Genomic DNA, 22093 nt, shown 5'->3' on the forward strand with positions numbered 1-22093 from the left:
TAAAAGCACTGTGTGCAAATCGGTATCCGTTCACATGGTCGACCATGTTATGGTCGACAGTCATTAGGTCGACCACTATTGGTCGACATTGACATGGTCGACATGGACACATGGTCGACACATGAAAATGGTCAACACATGAAAGGTCGACACATGAAAAGGTCGACATGAGTTTTTTTAACTTTTTTTTTTTTCTTTTGGGGAACTTTTCCATACTTTACGATCCACATGGACTACGATTAGAACGGTAAAGTGTGCCGAGCGAAGCGGTAGCGGAGCGAAGGCACCACGCCCGAAGCATGGCGAGCGAAGCGAGCCTTGCGAGGGGACGCGGTGCACTAATTGGGGTTCCCCGTCACTTTACGCAAAAAACGACACAAAAAAAAGTAAAAAAATTCATGTCGACCTTTTCATATGTCGACCTTTTATGTGTCGACCATTTTCATGTGTCGACCATGTGTCCATGACGACCATGTCCATTTCAACCAATAGTGGTCGACCATTCATACCGGAACCGTGCAAATCCTGACCTTTTAGTTTGCATTGTGCATAGCTGGAAAGACAGTTCAGGTAACCACTTCTGGTTCCTCCAATTGCTTCCCTGTCCTGTTTGATGTATGGCAGAAATGGATGTATAGCGGAAATGGGGTTAGAGTGCTTTTAAGTGTAAACATTGGTTTGTGTAGAACCCTAAGATGTTTTCAAGCCGTCTGAGTTCAGTAGGATACATTGGTAGCTGATGATGGCCTCTCGGTGGCCATGCTACATTTATATCAGGACAGACTACAGTTCTTTTCTTTCTTCTTTGGTGTGGAGGCCGGAGTAGAAGGAGCAGAATATCCTGGAGGTCTCATAAAAGCAGGCAAAGGAATGGGTTCTCCTAAAAAATAACCGTCCTCCTCATCTTCCGAAGAAGAAGAGGAAGAAAAAGATGGGTAGGAAAACTGTATTGGTTCCTTGAGTTCAGTGCTAAGAGGAATCCTAAAAGTGACCCGGTGCCCTGTCCGACTTTGACTTCTGAGGTCAGGCATAGAGCGTCTTTGGGTAGATCCACGGGAGAATTCAGAAGGAGCTCCCCTCAAGCTGGAATGTATGGATCTTACAGGAGTTATGTGGGAGTGACAGTTCTGTGTTGTCCTAGACTGATCTATCATAGACATAGATCTCCTTCCTCCCCCCATTCTTCGTTCTCCAAAACTTTCTCCCTCTGGGTCAGTGTTCGTAGACGTGCCGACATCCCTTGTCTCCTTGCGCGGAGATACCTCGGATTGTGTTGGGCTGACAGAGTGCTCGCTGCTACCCTGTGTCAGACTGCAGGGCTTGGAGCAGTAAATTTGCCCGTGACGTGGTAAGAATGGCCTGCCCAGAAGGGAGGTCCCACACCTTCCGCAACAGAAGCAGCGTTCCGATGCATGCCAATGTTGTCCTCCGTGTGACAGCTGTCCTTCATCTACACCTAGAAACAAACAGACAATATGTTTAATTGTGGAAGACTGCCACTGAGAAAGTATTCTAGCCAATGTCTAATGAAGTATTAGGGAAGAACACAGCCCCATAACCTAGAGTCAGGTAATACAACAGTTTTATACCACAGTGATTCCTTCTGTATTCTGTATGGAATGTTTACAACTCTACCTTCTAGGTTTGTGCATGTTTGTGGCTCGTATTTATATTGCTTGTTCAGTAGGTTTTTTATCTAATAATGGGGGTGATTCAGACCTGATCGTAGCAGCAAATTTGTTAGCAGTCGGGCAAAACCATGGGGGTCATTCCGAGTTGTTCGTTCGTTATATTTTCTCGCAACGGAGCGATTAGTCGCTAATGCGCTTGCGCAATGTCCGCAGTGCGACTGTGCCAAGTAAATTTGCTATGCAGTTAGGTATTTTACTCACGGCATTACAAGGTTTTTTCTTCGTTCTGGTGATCGTAATGTGATTGACAGGAAGTGGGTGTTTCTGGGCGGAAACTGGCCGTTTTATGGGTGTGTGCGAAAAAACGCTACCGTTTCTGGGAAAAACGCGAGAGTGGCTGGAGAAACGGAGGAGTGTCTGGCCGAACGCTGGGTGTGTTTGTGACGTCAAACCAGGAACGAAACTGACTGAACTGATCGCAGTTGCCGAGTAAGTGTGGAGCTACTCAGAAACTGCTAAGAAGTGTCTATTCGCAATTCTGCTAATCTTTCGTTCGCAATTTTGATAAGCTAAGATTCACTCCCAGTAGGCGGCGGCTTAGCGTGTGCAAAGCTGCTAAAAGCAGCTTGCGATCGAACAACTCGGAATGAGGGCCCATGTGCACTGCAGGGAGGCAGATATAACATTTGCAGAGAGAGTTAGATTTGGGTGGGTTATTTTGTTTCTGTGCAGGGTAAATACTGGCTGCTTTATTTTTACACTGCAATTTAGATTTCAGTTTGAACACACCCCACCCAAATCTAACTCTCTCTGCACATGTTATATCTGTCCCACCTGCAGTGCACATGGGCCTTCATTCTGAGTTGATCACTCGCTAGCTACTTTTTGCAGCCATGCAAACGCATAGTCGCCGCCCACGGGGGAGTGTGTTTTTGCTTTGCAAGTGTGCGATCGCATGTGCAGCCGAGTGTGGTACGAAAAAGTTTTTTGCAGTTTCTGAGTAGGTCTGAACTTACTCAGCCCTTGCGATAACTTCAGCATGTCCGGTCCCGGAATTGACGTCAGACACCCGCCCTGCAAACGCCTGGACACGCCTGCATTTTTCCTACCAAAAACGGTCAGTTGACACCCACAAACGCCCTCTTCCTGTCAATCTCCTTGCGATCGGTTGTGCGAATGAATTAGTCGCTAGAAGCATTGCACAGCAACGATGCTGTTTGTACCCGTACGACGCGCGTGTGCAGTGCGGTGCATACGCATGCACAGTAGTAACCGGATCGCTGCGCTGCAAAAAACAGCAGCGAGCGATCAACTCGGAATGAGTGCCATGGTTTTGCCCAATTGCTACGATCAGGGGGTATATTTACAAAGATTCGTGTTTTGGCCGTTTTGAAGGGTGTTTGAACTCGAATGGTATCGGGTGCATTTTACTGCAACTTTTTGAATCCTGATACGGTCATTCACTAAGCTGCCGACTTTTCACAATTCGTATTTTCCGATGTCGATGTGATTCGTAATATCAGGCAGTGTTTTACGGGAGTGATGAGTAAAATACTGCCTGACAAAACACAAGGAATCCCGTCCGGATCTGTGAGATTCGTGCAGGGCTTCATTGTGTACCTTAAAAAGGTTTTTAAAGTGTTTAAGAATCTGGAAAAAAATTGCGTGGGGTCCCCCCTCCTAGGCATAACCAGCCTCGGGCTCTTTGAGCCACCTGGTTGAAAAAATATGGGGGAAAAATTGACAGGGGTTCCCCCATATTTGATCAACCAGCACCGGGCTCTGCACCTAGTCCTGGTGCAAAAAATACGGGGGACAAAAAGCGTAGGGGTACCCCGTATTTTTTGAACCAGCACCGGGCTCCACTAGTCAGAGAGATAATGCCACAGCCGGGGGACACTTTTATATAGGTCCCTGCGGCCCTGGCATTAAATCACTAACTAGTCACCCCTGGCCGGGGTACCCTGGAGGAGTGGGACCCCTTAAATCAAGGGGTCCCCCCCTCCAGCCACCCAAGGGCCAGCGGTGAAGCCCGAGGCTGTCCCCCCATCCATGGGCTGCGGATGGGGGGCTGATAGCCAAGTGTAAAATAAAAGAATATTGTTTTTTGCACAAGAACTACAAGTCCCTGCAAGCCTCCCCCGCAAGCCGGTACTTGGAGAACCACAAGTACCAGCATGCGGGGGTTAAACGGGCCCGCTGGTACCTATTGTTCTTCTGCAAAAAAAATACCCAAATAAAATCAGGACACGCACACCATGAAAGTACAACTTTATTACATACATTCCGACACACACATACTTACCTATGTTCACATGCCGACTCGGCCCACGTCTCGACGGCGGTTCCAGGGTACCTGAAAATAAAATTGTACTCACCTAAATCCTGTGTGTCGTGTCCTTTTGTAATAATCCACGTACTTGGCAAAACAAAAAAACGGAAACCCGACCACGCACTGAAAGGGGTCCCATGTTTGCACATGGGACCCCTTTCCCCGACTGCCAGGACCCCCCCTGACTCCTGTCAAAGAGGGTCCCTTCAGCCAATCAGGGAGCACCACGTCGTGGCACTCTCCTGATTGGCTGTGTGCTCCTGTAGTGTCTGTGTTGCAGCACACGGCAGAGATACAATGTAGCGCCTATGCGCTCCATTGTAGCCAATGGTGGGAATTTTGCGGTCAGCGGTGAGGTTACTTTCGGTCAACCGCTGACCGCAAAGTTCCCACCATTGGCTACAATGGAGCGCATAGGCGCCCGTATTGTATGAAATAACAGCCGCGTTTGGCCGATGGTCTATTCATTCGTATTTCAGAACTTTGCCAATCAAACCATTACGAATAGACCAGACACTGCCGAGTTTTCTGCTTAGTGAATTCCCGGATTGGAAAAACACAAATCGGCCAAACTCGGATTTTTAGTAAATACTGGCCCAGGTCTGAATTACCCCCAATATACAGTAAGACATAAGGACATATTATACTGCACTGACAAAACACATCTCATAAGTGGAAGTGGAAGTTCCCTGTTTAAGGAAGAGACATATTATTAGTTCAGGCATGCTATGAAATGTCAACATATCTTCAAAATGTCAACATTAACAACATTGACACTGACATAATTTTGACATGTTCATTAGGCCATCATGAATGGTCGAAAGATTGTCGACGATGCTATTTTAACCTAACCCTAATTGCAGCCTAAGCATTATTGCAGTCTAACTATAATAACAGCCTAACCAGAGCCGTCCCTAACCAATATGATGCCCTAGGCAAGATTTTGGCTGGTGCCCCCTTGCACAGACTCTAGTTCCGCCTCTGACCCTGCACCTCTTTCCCAGAACCATCACCCCTCACCCATAGCAATCCTCATTTTGGTGCTCTTACCCCCTAAATATTAAATAGGAACAGTGTGCACATTCAGTGCGCAGCCCAAAAGGGTGCGTGTTCTTGCCAAGAAGGGGCATGGCCACACAATAGTACCCACAGTTGAAATTACGCCACACAGTATTGCAACTTTATTCACATTATATCATGCAATAGTGTCTCTTATTCACGTTACATCACACAGTAGTACCCAGAGGCGGATTGGCCATAGGGTGGTCTGCAGGGAATATCCCCGGTGGGCTGGCGCACCCACCGGGGGTGGGGGGGGGGGGGGTGGGGGGTGGGGGGGGGGGGGGGCTGTTTTGTTTGAGGACATGTGGTCTTATTTATAGACATAATGAATAAGATGCCAAACAATTTGCATATATGAAAATGACTTTGCCACTTAGCCTGTGATTGCAGATGATCTAGTGTATGCTCTGTCTGCCTGTGCTTGGCTGACATATAAGATTGAGTGAATAGTGATTGGGATTTGTCTTCAGCACATGACTTAGTATCATCACTTAACTCTAATTCTTATAATTTATCCTTCACTTTCACTTATAGTCAGGAACACGTTGATTTTCTGGATGTGACCCTCAGAGCAGTAGGGGATAAAATAATCACTTCAAATTATGTTAAATCGGTCAATACTAATTCCTATTTACACTATAAAAGCGCCCATTACGCTCCCTGGAAACGGAACATACCCAAGGGGCAGTTAATGAGGTTGCGACGTAATTGTACGGAGATCGAGACCTTCCGTGCACAAGCGACCGATATGATTGAATCTTTTAGATCAAGAGAGTACCGTGATAATATTCTGGAACAAGCTCTAGAAGAGGTATTGAATATGGACAGAAAAGATCTCTTAGAAAAAAAGACTCATTATAAAGCCTCCCAAGACTCTGCACAAAAGATAGAAGAAAGACAATGTGCCTTTATTAGCAAATATAATAGGTGCTCGGGTCAAATTAAGACAATTATTTCTCTCGTAATTATAAAGTATTGAGACAAGACACAATACTTGGAAACTTATTACCTAATAAAATACAAGTAATTTATAAGAAAAATAAGACCCTGAAAACTATATTACAGTAGCACCCAGCCATCTTAGAGTGAATAAAGTTAACACTAAACCCATTGATCAAGGGTGGTTAGTACAGAGACCATGTGGCTTCTTTAGATGTGGTAAGACAAGATGCACTATGTGTTCTTATATACCCAGAAAAATCACATCGATACATTTACCTCAGAACAATGAAGAGTATGTTTTAAAATCTTTCATGAATTGCGATTCTAAATTTGTCATATATCTCCTTAGCTGTGGGTGTGGTTTGCGCTACGTAGGAAGAACTTCGAGATCTCTCCATACTCGATTCATGGAACATTGTCTCGGAATATTATTAAAAATTGCACCACACATAGTGTATCACGTCATTTTAACGAAACACATTCTAATGACCCAAATAGCCTGACCATAGTCTCTTTAGAATCAATTGCACCAACAGCTAGGGGTGGTGATCGCTACAATAAATTATGCACTAGAGAGGTTTATTGGATGTTAAAATGTAATTCATTGTACCCTGATGGACTTAATGACGCGATTGAATTGAATTCGGTGATCTAGATGAATTTCACCTCTATATTGCTTTTTGCCTCGTTCCCCCCCCCCCCCCCCCTCCTTTTCCCCCTCCCCCCTTTTCCCCCCTCCCCCTTTCCTTTGGGTGATTCTTTAAGAAATACCTCTCTAAGGTATTTTAACTTTGTCTTTATGGTTTATTTTATTTTTATCCTCTCCATATTCTTTTTATATGTTTCTAAATATATAAAATCTGTTGTTTAACAATATGTTTAGGAATCTACATAGAATGTGTTTTTTTCATATAATGGAGTTTGTACCAATGTTTATCTAATTTTTAATGTTCCCTTTCTGCGCATCAAGATTGATTGGGAAATGCTCACCATGTGAAATTATTACTAATTATGCACTGATTAGATTTAGTAATACACATGCAAGACCTTAGGGTGATTTCTCTATCTACGGGCATTGTGGCCGATGCGCATGCGCTGGCCCGAGGCTGACTGTGCCATTGCTATGCTATGCCCCGAGCCGCGTTGCCATAGTGCGGCGTCCGCGAGCCGATCACGTGTCAAGTCACATGTATCGGCATCGCGGGCCGCGCGATGACGTAACGCCCAGACGCCGGTCATGCGTTAGGTGACGCTGATCGACCCGTGGACCGCACGTCAGGGGGCGTGGCCACGGGTGCATCTCCATGGCGCCGTCCTGCCTACAGCTGGCGCCGGCGCTTCCGCCCCATTTCCTATAGACTTCAGGTCAGATTGGTCATCTGACCTGTATAATCCAATGGGCTCAATAGAATACGGTCATGTGATGACTCGAGGAGGAATCACATGACCGGACTGTGTGTATTTTATCAGATTAAATATATCAGTTTTATACCATCTCTCAGATTTCGTTTTTGATTAAGAATATAAGCATCCATGTGTGAGACCAAATCTTAGGTTAATGTGATATATCTTTTACCATTTTTATTAGGACGGTTAGGTTGTTGAATTAATTGATTCACAGGTGTCTGTAGTTTTATTAATTGTATAGGGTATATAAGGAGTCCTGGGTCAGACTCCATCATTCACTCCTGAGGAAGCTGGCTGTCAACATCAGCGAAACGCGTTGAGACGATATTGCTGGACATTTCACAAATATCCCCTATTTGGAACTGGAGACGGCACCAATTGGACTCTCTCCTTTGGACATTACCACTTACGGTGAGATTGGAGACATTCCTACCTGCATGGAAAAGCTTGCACTTTGTGCTTAAAAGGGACCTATTGAACTCTACCACTCACTTGCAATTATATTCGTGGACTATATTCTGGAGGGAATCCTAGCCTAGGGTATGATATATTTCTCCTAAGGGGATGGGTGAATGTTCTTTGACCTATGAATTTATTTATTGAGGTGATTTTATGTGAAAGACATCTTATGTTTTTAGACATTATTCTAATTAAATTGATTATATATTAATTCAACTTAAACCTACCGTCCTAATTGATTATTAATTAATTTTTATTTATTCTATTAGAGGGATATACCCCTTTTTTCAGCAACAGAGCGCAGGTGTTTTTTGTTTTTTCAGTGATTGGGATACGGTTGGTGTAATAAGCAAGAAAATATATCTTTCTAAAGAATTATATAGTTTCCTAAATTCTAAAGGTGTATCATATAATGTGCTCATAACATTTAATTTTATTTCCTTTTAACGTCCCCTTGATGCTGGACATCCCCACTATCTGGAAAGTCTTGGGGGAGGGTGCTGCTGCCATGGCCCATGGCTAGACCTTACACCTCTGGTGCTGCCCAAGTGGGGCCACTAGTACAAATTTTTCCAGGGCCGCTTTTTGTTCCCAATCCGCCCCTGGTAGTACCACGTTACTCCTCACAGTAGTGCCCCTTTTTCACATTACACCACACCAGTAGTGCCCTTTATATACGTTACACCACAAAGTACTGTAGTACACCTTATACACATAATGCCGCGCATTAGTAATGCATTTCATATGCAGATACAGCCACAGTCACACACAGAATATAGGCATGCTGCATATCATTCTAATCAGCAGAAGCTGCTTGTGCCCCTAGGCATTCCATATGCGCTAGCATTTGCATAGTTTGCCTATGCCTAGGGCCGGCTCTGAGCCTAACCCTAATTACAACTAAAACCCTAATTACAGCCTAACCATAGATGCAGCCTAACTATAAAGGCAGTCCAAACGTAATCCTAATTGCAGCCTAGTCCTAATTGCAGCCTAAACTTAACCCTAATTGCAGCCTAACTATAACTGCAGCCTAAACCTAACACTAACTGCAGCCTAACTATAATAACAGCCTAAACCTAACCCTAATTGCAGCCTAGCACTAATTGTAGCATAAACATAACCCTAATTGCAGCCTAACTATAACTGCAGCCTAAACCTAACACTAACTGCAGCCTAACTATAATAACAGCCTAAACCTAACCATAATTGCAGCCTAGCCCTAATTGTAGCATAAACATAACCCTAATTGCAGCCTAACTATAATTGCAGCCTAAGCCTAACCCTAATTGCAGCCTAACCATAGAGGCAGTCCAACCCTAACCCTAATTGCAGCCTAAACCTAACCCTAATTGCAGCCTAATGCTAATTTCATGTGTCAACATTCTGACTACATCCTGTTAGTACAGTTCTACTTATGTGATTGTCCTAAAATAAGAATGGATCAGCCTTGAGCTTCAATTAGGAGTGGCTACACATGTCTTTGTAAATTAGAGATAATTTTTTTAAAGGAAGAAAATAAATTATTCCTGAGGAAAGAAAGGAGTAGGATTTCTTTCTTGTTCTTCTATATACCTAATGCTGTGTATTTATATACACAATAGAAGGCCAGAGACCCCTTCTGCCTGGTGGTAGCACCCACGCACACCTGTCCTATATATTGGTTTTAATTAGGTTCCTGGCATTTCTAAGGGTGTGTACACACGGTGAGATCCCTGCTATGTTCGATTTTGACTATGCGATTTCACTTGAACTCCCCCAGAGCCTAGATAGCACAGATAGGACAGATTTTGACTATCTGTGCTTGAGATTTTGTCTATGTACGATTTTGACTAAGTGCCAATTTTGACTATACTTTGTACTAGATTGTACACTAGATAGTCAAGATTGACTTGCCTGCACAGTCTGTCTAGCCTTACGATACCGACCCCACGGGAGCGCGCATCGGGATCGAATCTGTATCGCAAGCTGCCTAACACCATGAGATATGCACTAACTTTTCATAAGATTTTGACTATATAGTCAAAATCTCAGATTTATCTCACCGTGTGTACACATCCTTAGACTGCATGCAGAGCAAGGTGAGTCCTGCACAAATGTATATTGCCTACTGATTACTTCCTCCCACTCCTACCTCCAAGATTTTCCACGTGCTGCTCCAGTGCTCTGGAATTCCCTACCTCTCCCCATCAGACTCTCCACCTCTCTACAAAACTTCAAATGGGCTCTCAAGACCCACTTCTTCACCAAACCCAGCCAAATCTCATCCTAACCCTCTGTTACACGCTCTCTATGTACCCCGTCTGTGTCACCCCTGTCTGTCTATCCCTCCCCTTTAGATTGTAAGCTCTCACGAGCAGGGTCCTCTTCCCTCATGTGCTTATCCTTTTCTTACTTTAATAATCTTCAACTGCACCAAATCCAGCAGTCTTCTGCCACCTGATACTTATTCCAGTGTCATCTGCTGATGTAGCTATGTTTATTTACCCTGTACTTGTCCTATGCTGTCTTCAACTGTAAGTTGCTGTTTTCCTGTTTGATTATTTATGTACTCTGTAATTGGGCGCTGTGGAACCCTTGTGGCGCCATATAAATAAAGGATAATAATAATAATAATAAAATAATAATTATTATCAGATGGGGGTGGATTTCTGGGGTGTGGGTCCCCCTGGACTGTTGTGGCTGTTTGGCCTCAGTAGCAACACAGATTAACACTTATTTTCATATTTACTTTCATCCCTATCGTGTGTTTTGTTTCAATGTAACTCATTTCCCACCTTCACTTTTCACTACTTTACCTCTCACTACTTTATCTCTCACTTTTACCTCATTAATTTACCCCTGCTGTTTTCAGAAGCCTCTCTCACTAACCTATTTTCACTTTTTCACTATATATTTTTTCACTTTAGTGTTGCCCTGGGGTCACTCATCTGCTTCGTTTTGGGGTGTCCCGCGCCCTGGATTTGTACCCACCAAAATTTTAGGAACTTGCCTGACTAATGAGGTAACCTGGACACGGTGGGCAAGCCGTTACTTATGGCCATAACTATGCAAAATTTTATTTCAATGATTATTATTAATAAATTGGTAGTGTTTGAATTGTGCACCTGCAACTTTTTATTTGTATGCAGTTCTACTGAAAGGTCTCCGCAGGGTCGCACCTCTCATTACCGGTGTGCACCCCAGGACCCCTCCCTTATATTGTTCTGTGTGGACCCAGGTAGCAAACACCTGCTGGACTGTTTGGCTGAAGATGAACCTACCTGCTGTTTGGGCAGCTTGCTGGTTTCCATCCACACTGTTTACACACCTACACCCGATGCCGGATTAAACCCTATGGAGGCCCCTAGGCAATAAAAATCTCGCGGACCCCCTCACAAATTATCTCCTAATACATTTTTAATTTTACCAACCAACAGTCTATGATCTGGAAACTGTAATGTGAATCTGATGTCTATAGTTTATGTACTTTAAGGTGTTAATGGGTAAATTACATTAATACAGTATTTTCTCTAAAGTCTTTAAAGTTTTTGTTTCTTTGAGTTGATTAATGTTTTTCTATCTTTTGGAAACAAGAAAAGAAAGCTTGATTGGAATTTTTCTTTTAAGATCAAGATTTTCTTTCAAGATCAAACCCGCACCCTAAAAAGTGCGGGCCCATAGGCTGGTGCCTACTCTGCCTATATTGTAATCCGGCACTGCCTGATAACATTAAACTAAAACAAGCGGTGACACCAGACTCTACTTACCAATGCTCTCTCCACAGCTATCACAGTACTGTGCATAGAGTCTCTCATAGCAGTGAGAGCAATATGGCCGCTTTTCCTTCATTATGTAACTCTGACCTCCAAGTGCGCATTCACACTCAGTGCAGCAGAAGTGCCTTTTGTGCCAGTGATAACCCTCAGCCTCGGTGCACTCTACGGAGAAGATGACCTGAAAGAGGGAATGGTTATCTATAAATGGCTCAAAGAACATGGATAGTTTTCATAGCAACGTCAGTTGATCAGTTGGTTTAAATAAGTTGTATAAACATTATTCCATATAGACAAGTGTGTGATCCCAAATTCATACCCTCACATTACCAGTATGTGCTGGAGGAGGACCCTGCTCCTTTTACTATGGCTGTGGCTTCCTACTTTCCACCACTCCCTTCTTCATATGGTGACAGTGCACCGGTCACATGGCTCTCTGCCTACACTTAGTGGTCTATTTACTAAGCCGTGGATGGAGTTAAAGTCCCAACCAATTAGCTCCTAACTGTCATTTTTCAAACACAAACTGTAACATGGCAGTTAGGAGCTGATTGGCTGGAACTTTATCTCAGGCAGTACGGATGGTGTAATGGCTAGCATTACTGCCTCACAGCACTGAGGTCATGGGTTAAATTCTCACCATGGCCCTAACTGTGTGGAGTTTGTATATTCTCCCCGTACTCGCGTGGATTTCCTCCGGGTACTCAGGTTTCCTCCCACACTCCAAAAATATACTGGTAGGTTAATTGGCTCCCAACAAAATTAACCCTAAGGTGAATGTGTGTACATGTGGTTGGGAATATAGATTGTAAGCTCCGTTGGGGCAGGGACTGATGTGAATGGCCAATTCTCTGTAAAGCGCTGCGGAATATGTGTGCGCTATATAAATAACAGGTAATAATAATAATAATCTCTGTCCACTTTATCTCCATCCACGGCTTAGTAAATAGACCCCTTATTCACATAAGTAGACCCACAATATTAGCTCATTCATTTCCTGATATAACCTGTGCTGCTGTGGACCTTCCTAAGATCTTATTGGCAGGCTCTAGTACCCCACCCACTGCATAACTGGGTACATAGGCCTACACAAAGATGAAGGCTGATAAGAAAAAGGGCTTTTGACACTAGTAAAAGACATTCTAAAATGGCAACAAAAATATAAACTGGCAGGAAACTGGAAGGTTTTTTTTTTTTTCATTGTTACAGCTACTATATGTTACCACTATCTGCATAATAATTAATCATTTGTGTTGCAGAAAAGCTGATTTAATCGCAATGTTAGGGGATAATAACTTATTTATATCCATTAATTTAAGCCATTTAGTTGAGACATATTCCCATTGGGCAGTACAGATGGTGTAATGGTGAGCATTACTGCCTCACAGCACTGTGGTCATGGGTTCCATTCCCAACATGGCCCTAACTGTGTGGAGTTTGTATATTCTCCCCGTACCTGCGTGGGTTTCCTCCGGGTACTCCGGTTTCCTCCCACAATCCAAAAATATACTGGTAGGTTAATTGGCTCCCAACAAAACTAACCCTAGCGTAAATATGTGTGTACAAGTGGTGGGGAATATAGATTGTAAGCTCCACTGGGGCAGGGACTGATGTGAATGGGCAAATATTCTTTGTAAAGCGATGCGGAATATGTGTGCGCTATATAAATAACTGGTAATAATGATAATAATTCTGTGTACTGTGTTTTCATAAAACACATAAGTTGATGGTTTAAAATCTATAATGACCAAAGCCCCTCTGAAATAAGAGACAGATTATGTGTGCACATAACTGCCGACTACGCCAGCCGGTTTCCTCCCGCACCTCTGTAAACTCTACGAAATATCCCTCATAGTCGCTGTTCATGGCGAATTGAACCTGGCCCATAGGGTACCCTGTGTGCATTTCCTTTGGTTCCCTTAGGGAAGACACCCACCTCATCACATGCTAAGCACCGTGGTCGTTGAAGCTCAGCATGGTGGCGCCCACAGTACACCTGTCCTCCCTGATAGAAGTAGATGAGGTCACACAGGAGCTCGGAGCACTGGGTACAGGTGAAACATTGGGGGTGCCAGCATGTGCCCAGTCCGGCTCTGGATGCAAATACTGCCACATCACCCCCGCTGATCTGATGCCCACACTGCACAATGAGAAAAGGATTATTGTAAATTATAGTCTTAATAACGACCCTTTCATGTAACCCACAGCAATTAGAATGGTATAGTTAACTTTCACTAGATTGACCAGAGATAGAAAGCTGCTTTAATTACGGCCCATTTGTACAAATGAAAGATGTAAATGAGAGAATTCACTATTCAACTGTGATGAACAATGGTAAGTTTAGCGAATGGTTGGGCAAATCGTGGCCTATGAGCAACCAGCGGCCTGGCGACCTTTCACCTGTGGCCTCAGCAATGTGTGTGTTGGTGCTGGATTACCAAACAGGCAGACTAGGCACCAGTCTATGGGCTCCGCGCCTTTTAGGGGCCATGCGACAATGGATCAAAATAATATTGACGGGATCTTGAAAGAAAATTACAATCAAGCTTTTTTAAATTGTTTCCAAAAGATAGAAAAAATAAATCAACTAAAAGAAACAAAAACTTTACATTAATGAGAAAATACCGTATTAATGTAATGTACCCATCAACAACTTAAAGTACATAAACCATAGACATCAGATTCACATTACAGTTTGTCTCTTAAAAGCTCATCTTCTGTTAGCGGTCAGTTTGAAAAAAATAAATAATTCGGTGCAACCTATGCATGTGTTACATTTTATTTAAATAATATTGTGTAATATCTCCTATATAATAGCCCTGTGACTCTGTGCCTGGCTTTCTAACGCTGGGCGAAGTCACAGAGCCCTCCACATGTCCTGCAAATCTCTCTGCTGCGTCCTTCCTCCTGCTGCCTGTCTATAACCCCCCTCCGCCATCAGCACACCCTCACTCCCCGGCCGCGGCACAGCAACAACTGCCGCCTGTCTATAACCCCCTCCGCCATCAGCACACCCTCACTCTCCAGCAGCGGCACAGCAACAACTGCCGCCTGTCTATAACCCCCTCCGCCATAAGCACACCCTCTCTCCCCGGCAGCGGCACCTGGCTGACGCACAATTGCCGCCGCCGCCATACACAAAGGACGGGTGGTGCAGGAGAAGCCCTCCCTGCGCCACGTACAGAGACCCGCCGCCTCCTCCGGACACACCACCGCCAGAGACCCGCTGCCTTCTCCGCACACGAGACGCTGCCTCCCACCGTCGCCACAGCCGATGCCCTCACTGCACACCACAGGTATGTGGGGTCACACTGTCACCACTTCCTCCACTGCCCACATCCACCATGCCCCCCATACTTTACCTGTAACCCCTCCCTGCCTCTCCGCGTCCCCTCCCTGCCGCCCGCACCTCCGCATCCCCTCCCTGCAGCCTGCGTACCCTCCCTGCCGCCCCGTCTCTCCGCGTCCTCTCCCTGCAGCCTTGCGTCTCCGCCTCCCCTCCCTGCCGCTTCGCCTCTCCGCGTCCCCTCCCTACCGCCCGCCTCTCCGCGTCCCCTCCCTGCCACCCCGCCTCTCCGCGCCCCCTCCCTGGCACCCTGTGTCTCCACGTCCCCTCCCTGCCACCCTGCGTCCCCTCCCTGCCTCTCTGCGTCCCCTCCCTGCCGCCCGCCTCTCCGCGCCCCCTCCATGCCACCTCGCCTCTCCGCGCCCCCTCCCTGGCGCCCTGTGTCTCCACGTCCCCTCCCTGCCACCCCGCGTCCCCTCCCTGGCGCCCTGCCTCTCTACATCCCCTCCCCAGCGCCCTGCGTCTCCACGTCCTCTCCCGGCCACCCCGCCTCTCTGCGTCCCCTCCCTGCCACCCCGCGTCTCCTCCTCGCATTTCCGCGTCCCCTCCCTGCCGCCCCGGCTCTCCGCGTCCCCTCCCTGCCTCTCCGTGTCCCCGCCCTGCCACCCCGCCTCTCTGTGTCCCCCCCTGCCGCACTGCGTCTCCGTGTCCCCCCCCCCGCCACCCTGCCTCTCCGTATCCCTTCCCTACCGCCCGCTTCTCCGTAGCCCCTTCCTACCGCCCCACCTCTCCGTATTCCCTCCCTGCCTGCTTTCCCGCATCTCCGTATTCCCTCCCTACTGCCCTGCGTCTCCATATCCCCGCCCTGCGTCGGTGTGTCCCCTTACTACCGCCCTGCATCGGTGTGTCCCCCTCCTACCACCCTGCCTCTCTGTATCCCCTCCCTGCCGCCCGCGCCTCTGCATCCCCTCCCTGCAGCCTGCGTCCCCTCCCTGCCGCCCTGCCTCTCCGCGTCCCCTCCCTGCAGTCCCGCCTCTCCGCGTCCCCTCCCTGGCGCTCTGCGTCTCCACGTCCCCTCCCTGCCGCCCTGCGTCCCCTCCCTGCCGCCCCGCAATCTGCGTCCCCTCCCCAGCGCCCTGCGTCTCCATGTCCTCTCCCGGCCACCCCGCCTCTCTGCGTTCCCTCCCTGCCGCCCTGCGTCTCCTCTCCGCGTCCCCTCCCTGCCGCCCCGCCTCTCCGCGTCTCCTCCCTGCCTCTCCGTGTCCCCGCCCTGCCACCCCGCCTCTCCGTGTCCCCCCCTGCCGCACTGCGTCTCCGTGTCCCCCCCCCGCCACCCTGCCTCTCCATATCCCTTCCCTACCGCCCGCTACTCCGTAGCCCCTTCCTACCGCCCCGCCTCTCCATATCCCCTCCCTGCCTGCTTTCCCGCATCTCCGTATTCCCTCCCTACTGCCCTGCGTCTCCATATCCCCGCCCTGCGTCGGTGTGTCCCCTTCCTACCGCCCTGCGTCGGTGTGTCCCCTTCCTACCGCCCTGCGTCGGTGTGTCCCCTTCCTACCGCCCTGCGTCGGTGTGTCCCCTTCCTACCACCCTGCCTCTCTGTATCCCCTCCGTGCCGCCCCGCCTCGCTGTATCCCCTCCCTACCGCACCTCCCTACTGCCTCACCTCTCCATATCCACTCCCTACCACCCAGCCTCTCCGTATCCCCTCCCTGCCTGCTTTCCCGCGTCTCCGTATCCCCTCCCTACCGCCCACCTCTCCGTATCCCCTCCCTGCCGCCCTGCATCTCCTCCCTGCCGCCCCGCGTCATCTCCCCACTGCTCCGCATCCCCTCCCTGCCTCTCCGCGTCCCCTCCCTGCTGCCCCGCCTCTCCGTATCCCCCCCTGCCGCCCGTCTCTCCGTATCCCCTCCCTACCGCCCGCCTCTCCGTAGCCCCTCCCTACCGCCCCGCATCTCCCTCTTCCCTCCCTACCGCCCCGCCTCTCTGTATCCCCTCCCTACCGCCCTGTGTCGATGTGTCCCCTTACTACCGCCCTGCGTCGGTGTGTCCCCTTCCTACCACCCTCCCTCCCTGTATCCCCTCCCTACCGACCTGCCTCCCTGTATCCCCTCCCTACCGCCCCGCCTCTCCGCATCCCCTCCCTGTATCTCTGTATCCCCTCCCTACCACCCTGCGTCTCTGTATCCCCTCCCTGACGCCCCGCCTCTCTGTATCCCCTCCCTACCGCCCTGCGTCTCTCTATTCCCTCCCTACCGCCCTGCGCCTCTGTATCCCCTCCCTACCGCCCTGCGTCTCTGTATCCCCTCCCTACCGCCCTGCGTCTCTGTATCCCCTCCCTACCGCCCCGCGTGTCTGTGTCCCCTTCCTACCGCCCTGCGTGTCTGTGTCCCTTCCTACCGCCCTGAGTGTCTGTGTCCCTTTCCTACCGCCCTGCGTGTCTGTGTCCCCTTCCTACCGCCCTGCGTGTCTGTGTCCCCTTCCTACCGCCCTGCGTCTGTGTCCCCTTCCTACCGCCCTGCGTATCTGTGTCCCCTCCCTACCGCCCTGCGTCTCTGTGTCCCCTTCCTACCGCCCTGCGTATCTGTGTCCCCTCCTTCCACCCGCAGCATCTACAGACTCCCTGCCTCATCCGCGGTCCACCCCCCCCCACCCCCCCGCAGCCGCTACATTCTGCACATTGTGCCCTGCAGGCGCTGGTCACACCGTCTCAAGGGACTACGCCCCCTTCACCATCGGACGCCCTTTCCTCCTCCAATATTTACCCACTACCAAAACTAACAACGCAGGTAATACTCCATATTATACAAATATTAAACCCCGGAAAGGCGCCCAGGGGTTAAGGGGCGTAGCCCCTTCCGACGGTGTGAAGAGTGCCCGTAGGGCGCGATGAAGCACCTAGTTATTTAATAATAATTCAGCATTTTTGTTTACTGACATAATGTTAATTTGTTTAACATTAAGAATTGTTAATTGTGTAATAAACTTGGTTTATTAAAATTGTTGGTAAAATTAAAAACGTGTCAGATAATTTGCGAGGGGGCCCCTGAGATTTCGACTGCCTACGGGTCTCCACAGGGTTTAATCCACAACTATGGGGGTAATTCAGAGTTGATCGCAGCAGCAAATTTGTTAGCAGTTGGGCAAAACCACGTGCACAGCAGGGGGGGCAGATATAACATGTGCAGAGGGCAGTGCCGTAACTTGGTGTGTGCCGATGGTGCCTTGCTCACAGTGCACATGCACTGAAGGCGCACCATCGGCAGCACATCTTCCCCCCCCCCCCTCCGCACGGCCGCAGTCACTTCAGTGCCGCCTTCTGCCTCCCCACTGCCACGATTTGAGCAGGGCCGGGCCAAAGTCGCAGCCACTGCTCTCTGTCCAGCGCTCCTGCGCTGCCTGCCTCCCGCCAGCCGCAGGAGCTCCCCCCTTCCCCACTGCTGCGATCTGAGCAGGGCCGGGCCAAAGCCGCAGCCACTGCTCTCTGTCCAGCGCTCCTGCCTCCCGCCAGCCGCCGGGGCCGTTCCCCCACTGCCGGGATCTGAGCAGGGCCAAAGCCGCAGCCACTGCTCTCTGTCCTGCGCTGCTTGTCTCCCACCAGCCGCCGGAGCCATCTCTGAGCACCGCTTTCCACCACCACACTGCTGTGCTCATTGATCTCCGAGTCCCGCTGATGCCTGCCTCTGATCATGCCGCAGCCGCCAGCTCCCGGGTCTCTGCCTCCGCTGCCGTTGATGCCGGATCGCAGGTGAGGGTGAGTATAACTCTCTCTCTCTCTCTCTCTCCGCTGTCTGCCATAATGTGTAATAAAGGGGATGCTGTCTGCCGTAATGTGTAAGAAGGGGTACTCTGCCTGCCGTTATGTGTAAAAATAGGAAGCTGTCTGCCATAATGTGTAAAAAGGGGACGCTGTCTGCCGTAATGTGTAAAAAAGGGGACGCTGTCTGCCGTAATGTGTAAAAAGGGGGACTCTGCCATCATTTGTAAAAATTGGACGCTGTCTGCCATAAGGGACACTGTTTGCCGTAATGTGTTAAAAAGGGGATGCTGTCTGCCTTAATGTGTAAAAAGGGGGACGCTGTCTGCCGTAATGTGTAAAAAGGGGGACGCTGTCTGCCGTAATGTGTAAAAAGGGGACGCTGTCTGCCGTAATGTGTAAAAAAGGGGACGCTGTCTGCCGTAATGTGTAAAAAAGGGGGGAGTCTAGTTATACAAAATAGAGCCGATTACATTTTGGAAGCTAGACATCAATTTGATGACCCCTCCTTTTATAGGAAACTGGAAGGGGATCCTACTCAGAAATTTATAAGTGAATTATTTGAACTTTTGGATACAGCACAGATGAAGGGAGTCATTTCCAAAGACGAATCTCAGTTTTTGTATGTAGAACACCCTGTAGTTCCGATTTACTACCATCTCCCTAAGATACACAAATCCCTCACTTCACCTCCTGGGCGTCCCATTATTTCTGGTATAGGGTCCCTCACATCTAATCTTTCTTTTTATGTTGACTCTTATTTACAGCCACGAGTATCCACTCTCAGATCACATGTCAAAGACACGATGCACTTTCTCAAACTCATTGATGGATTAAAATGGAAAGATTCGTATAATTTTTTGACTCTCGATGTTAAGAGCTTATATTCAAATATACCACATGATCTAGGTATTCAAAGTATAGCAAACCGTTTGCGTCTTGACGATGATTTGACAGAGGATCACCGCCTATTTTTATTGGATTCTATTTCTTTAATTTTACGTCACAATCACTTTTATTTTTTTGGACACACATTATTTACAAATTATGGGGACAGTCATGGGGACTAGGTTCGCACCGAGTTATGCGAACCTCTATATGGGGGAGGTGGAGGGTGCACTCATTTGGGGGGGCGACTTCGGCGCGAACCTGGTCCTCTACGGGCGCTATATTGATGACTTATTTATTATTTGGGATGGGGATTTTCAATCAGCACTTCACTTCATAGATCACCTCAATCACAATTCTTTTAATTTACAGTTCACTTATTCTTTTCACCCTTCTCAGATTCGCTTTTTGGATTTGACTCTAACAGTGTAAAATAATATCATCATCACCACAAATTATACAAAAGAAGTGGGCTCTAATATGTATTTACATTTTAAAAGCGCCCACTACCCACCGTGGAAACAAAATATTCCGAAAGGGCAATTAATTCGCCTTCGGAGAAACTGCACAGAGAAAAAAGATTTTGAAAAACAATCGATACCAATGCTGGATTCCTTCGAACAGAGGGGTTACCCGACCATGATTCTTCAGTCAGCTCTTAAAGAAGTACTCACTATAGACAGGGAAGATCTATTAGTTCCAAAAATAAAATCTCCTAAGCAGCTAAACAGTCAAGTTGCGTTTATATCTACCTATAACGATCAGTGTTCAGAAATTAAACAAATTATTAAAAAGAACTATAATATTCTTAAACAGGATCATTTATTGATAAAAGATCTACCATCTGAACCCCGTTTTATTTTTAAAAAGAATCTATCTCTAAAAAATATACTAGCCCCCAGTTTTCTTAAAAATGAAGATAGAATTGTACAACGTGAAGCCAGTCTTTCTTGGCTTCCACCTAAACCAAAAGGATTCTTTAAATGTGGGGGAAACAAATGTATCACATGTAATCATGTACAGGTAACTAAATAAAAAATTAATAATAGCCACCAGAATCTTTGGGACATAAAAAGTTTCATTAACTGCAACAGTACCTACGTTATTTATATATTAATTTGCAGTTGCAATCAAAAATATGTAGGTCGAACAACTAGAAAATTGTGGGTTAGATTCCTAGAACATTGAAGGAATATTTTAAATCATATCTCGACACATAGTGTATCGAAGCATTTTTTTGACCATCATCATGGGGACCCAGGAAGCTTAAAAGTAATAGGAGTAGAACATATACCAGCCACAAGTAGAGGTGGAGACCGTTTTAAGAAGCTTTGCAAACAAGAAGTTTACTGGATGCACAAAGTAGGTTCCATCTACCCTGAAGGGTTGAATGAAGCAGTAGAACTAAATGTACTTTTATAATATATATACATTGGATCTACTTCCTAGTATTCTTTTTATTGTTCCTATTAACTAATAAGATATATTTGATAGTGTAGCACTTTCTATAAAATATTACATTGTTAGGTGGGATTTGTAAGATTGTCACAGATGATCTAAGTCATGTAACATTTCAAAACTTATGTATTATTTATATTTTTGTTGTCTACTAGGTCCTTCTTTATATGCAATTCATTGAACGGCTTATTTTGATAAGTGATGTGGAAATTTATAATGTCCCCTTGAGTGAAGTTTACCACTGTGAAGTATCGAACCTTCCCCCTCAAAATTAGGACCCTCTCTCTCCGTTCCCTTCTTCTTAAGAAGAGGTATAGATCCTGGTCATAAACTAGCAATGGGGCGCGTGACCTAGTCATGTGATCATCGCTGATCATGTAACCAGGAAACAAATACTAGCCAATATTTTATGTTAACCACGTCACGTGACCACGACTAAAAAATTCTAATTTGAATAATGTATTTTTTTCAAAGTAACATATGATGTGTAACTTTGTAATATCCCCTTAAAATTGGGACTAAGACTTCCTCTCTCCTTTTTCACTTCTCTAAGTGGTTCAATTCTAGGTCACAGACTAGCGCCGGGACACGTGACTTGGTCATGTGATCGGCGTGGGTCACGTGACCAGGAAATGGATATGAATTATTGCACAGTGACATCAGTGGTCATGTGACCATAATTGTAATTTATATGTTATGAATGACAGCTGCTTTTTTATATATGAAGATACGTCCCTTTTACTACTTTGAGCACTGTCTTTTCAGCCCGGTCGCGTGTCGGGGCCGAGTCATGTGACCCGGCCCCATGACCGGCGTGCGCCACGTGACCGGGAGGAAAGACAGAGTAAATAAGAAATGTGTCATTACTATTTGCAGTCATGTGACCGCTACTGACCAATCAATAGGTCGAGTCCCTATTGGTTATATTCTCAGTCTATCAATTTATGGAGCCAATTAGAGGCGTCTAACTTCTAGTCACCATGGTAACACATAATAAACAGTGCTACCTATTGGTTGAAAAACGTATTATACATGGTTTTCAATTTGAAAGTGTGAACTAAATTAAGGTTTATATATACACTGGATTATAATATTACAATTCAAAAAGGTTTATAG

The 22093-nt window shown here is 46.9% G+C and overlaps 1 protein-coding gene across 3 annotated transcripts in view; it reads right to left on the minus strand.

The window, feature by feature from the left end:
* Window positions 1–449: 449 nt before the first annotated feature.
* PRICKLE3 (prickle planar cell polarity protein 3) overlaps window positions 450–22093 on the minus strand; it is a 99066-nt gene continuing 77422 nt past the window's right edge. For 2 of the 3 annotated variants that reach the window (XM_063936564.1, XM_063936563.1), the window contains 3 exons: window positions 13525–13728; window positions 11583–11769; window positions 450–1456 (listed from right to left, as the gene is read on the minus strand). In XM_063936564.1, coding sequence (XP_063792634.1) covers window positions 774–1456; window positions 11583–11769; window positions 13525–13728 — 1074 coding nt within the window. In that variant the 3' untranslated portion in view covers window positions 450–773. The remainder of the gene's footprint in view (window positions 1457–11582; window positions 11770–13524; window positions 13729–22093) is intronic. The other variant, XM_063936565.1, reaches the window with a different exon arrangement.

Source organism: Pseudophryne corroboree, chromosome 8 (genome assembly GCF_028390025.1).
Source record: "Pseudophryne corroboree isolate aPseCor3 chromosome 8, aPseCor3.hap2, whole genome shotgun sequence".
NCBI lineage: Eukaryota > Metazoa > Chordata > Amphibia > Anura > Myobatrachidae > Pseudophryne > Pseudophryne corroboree.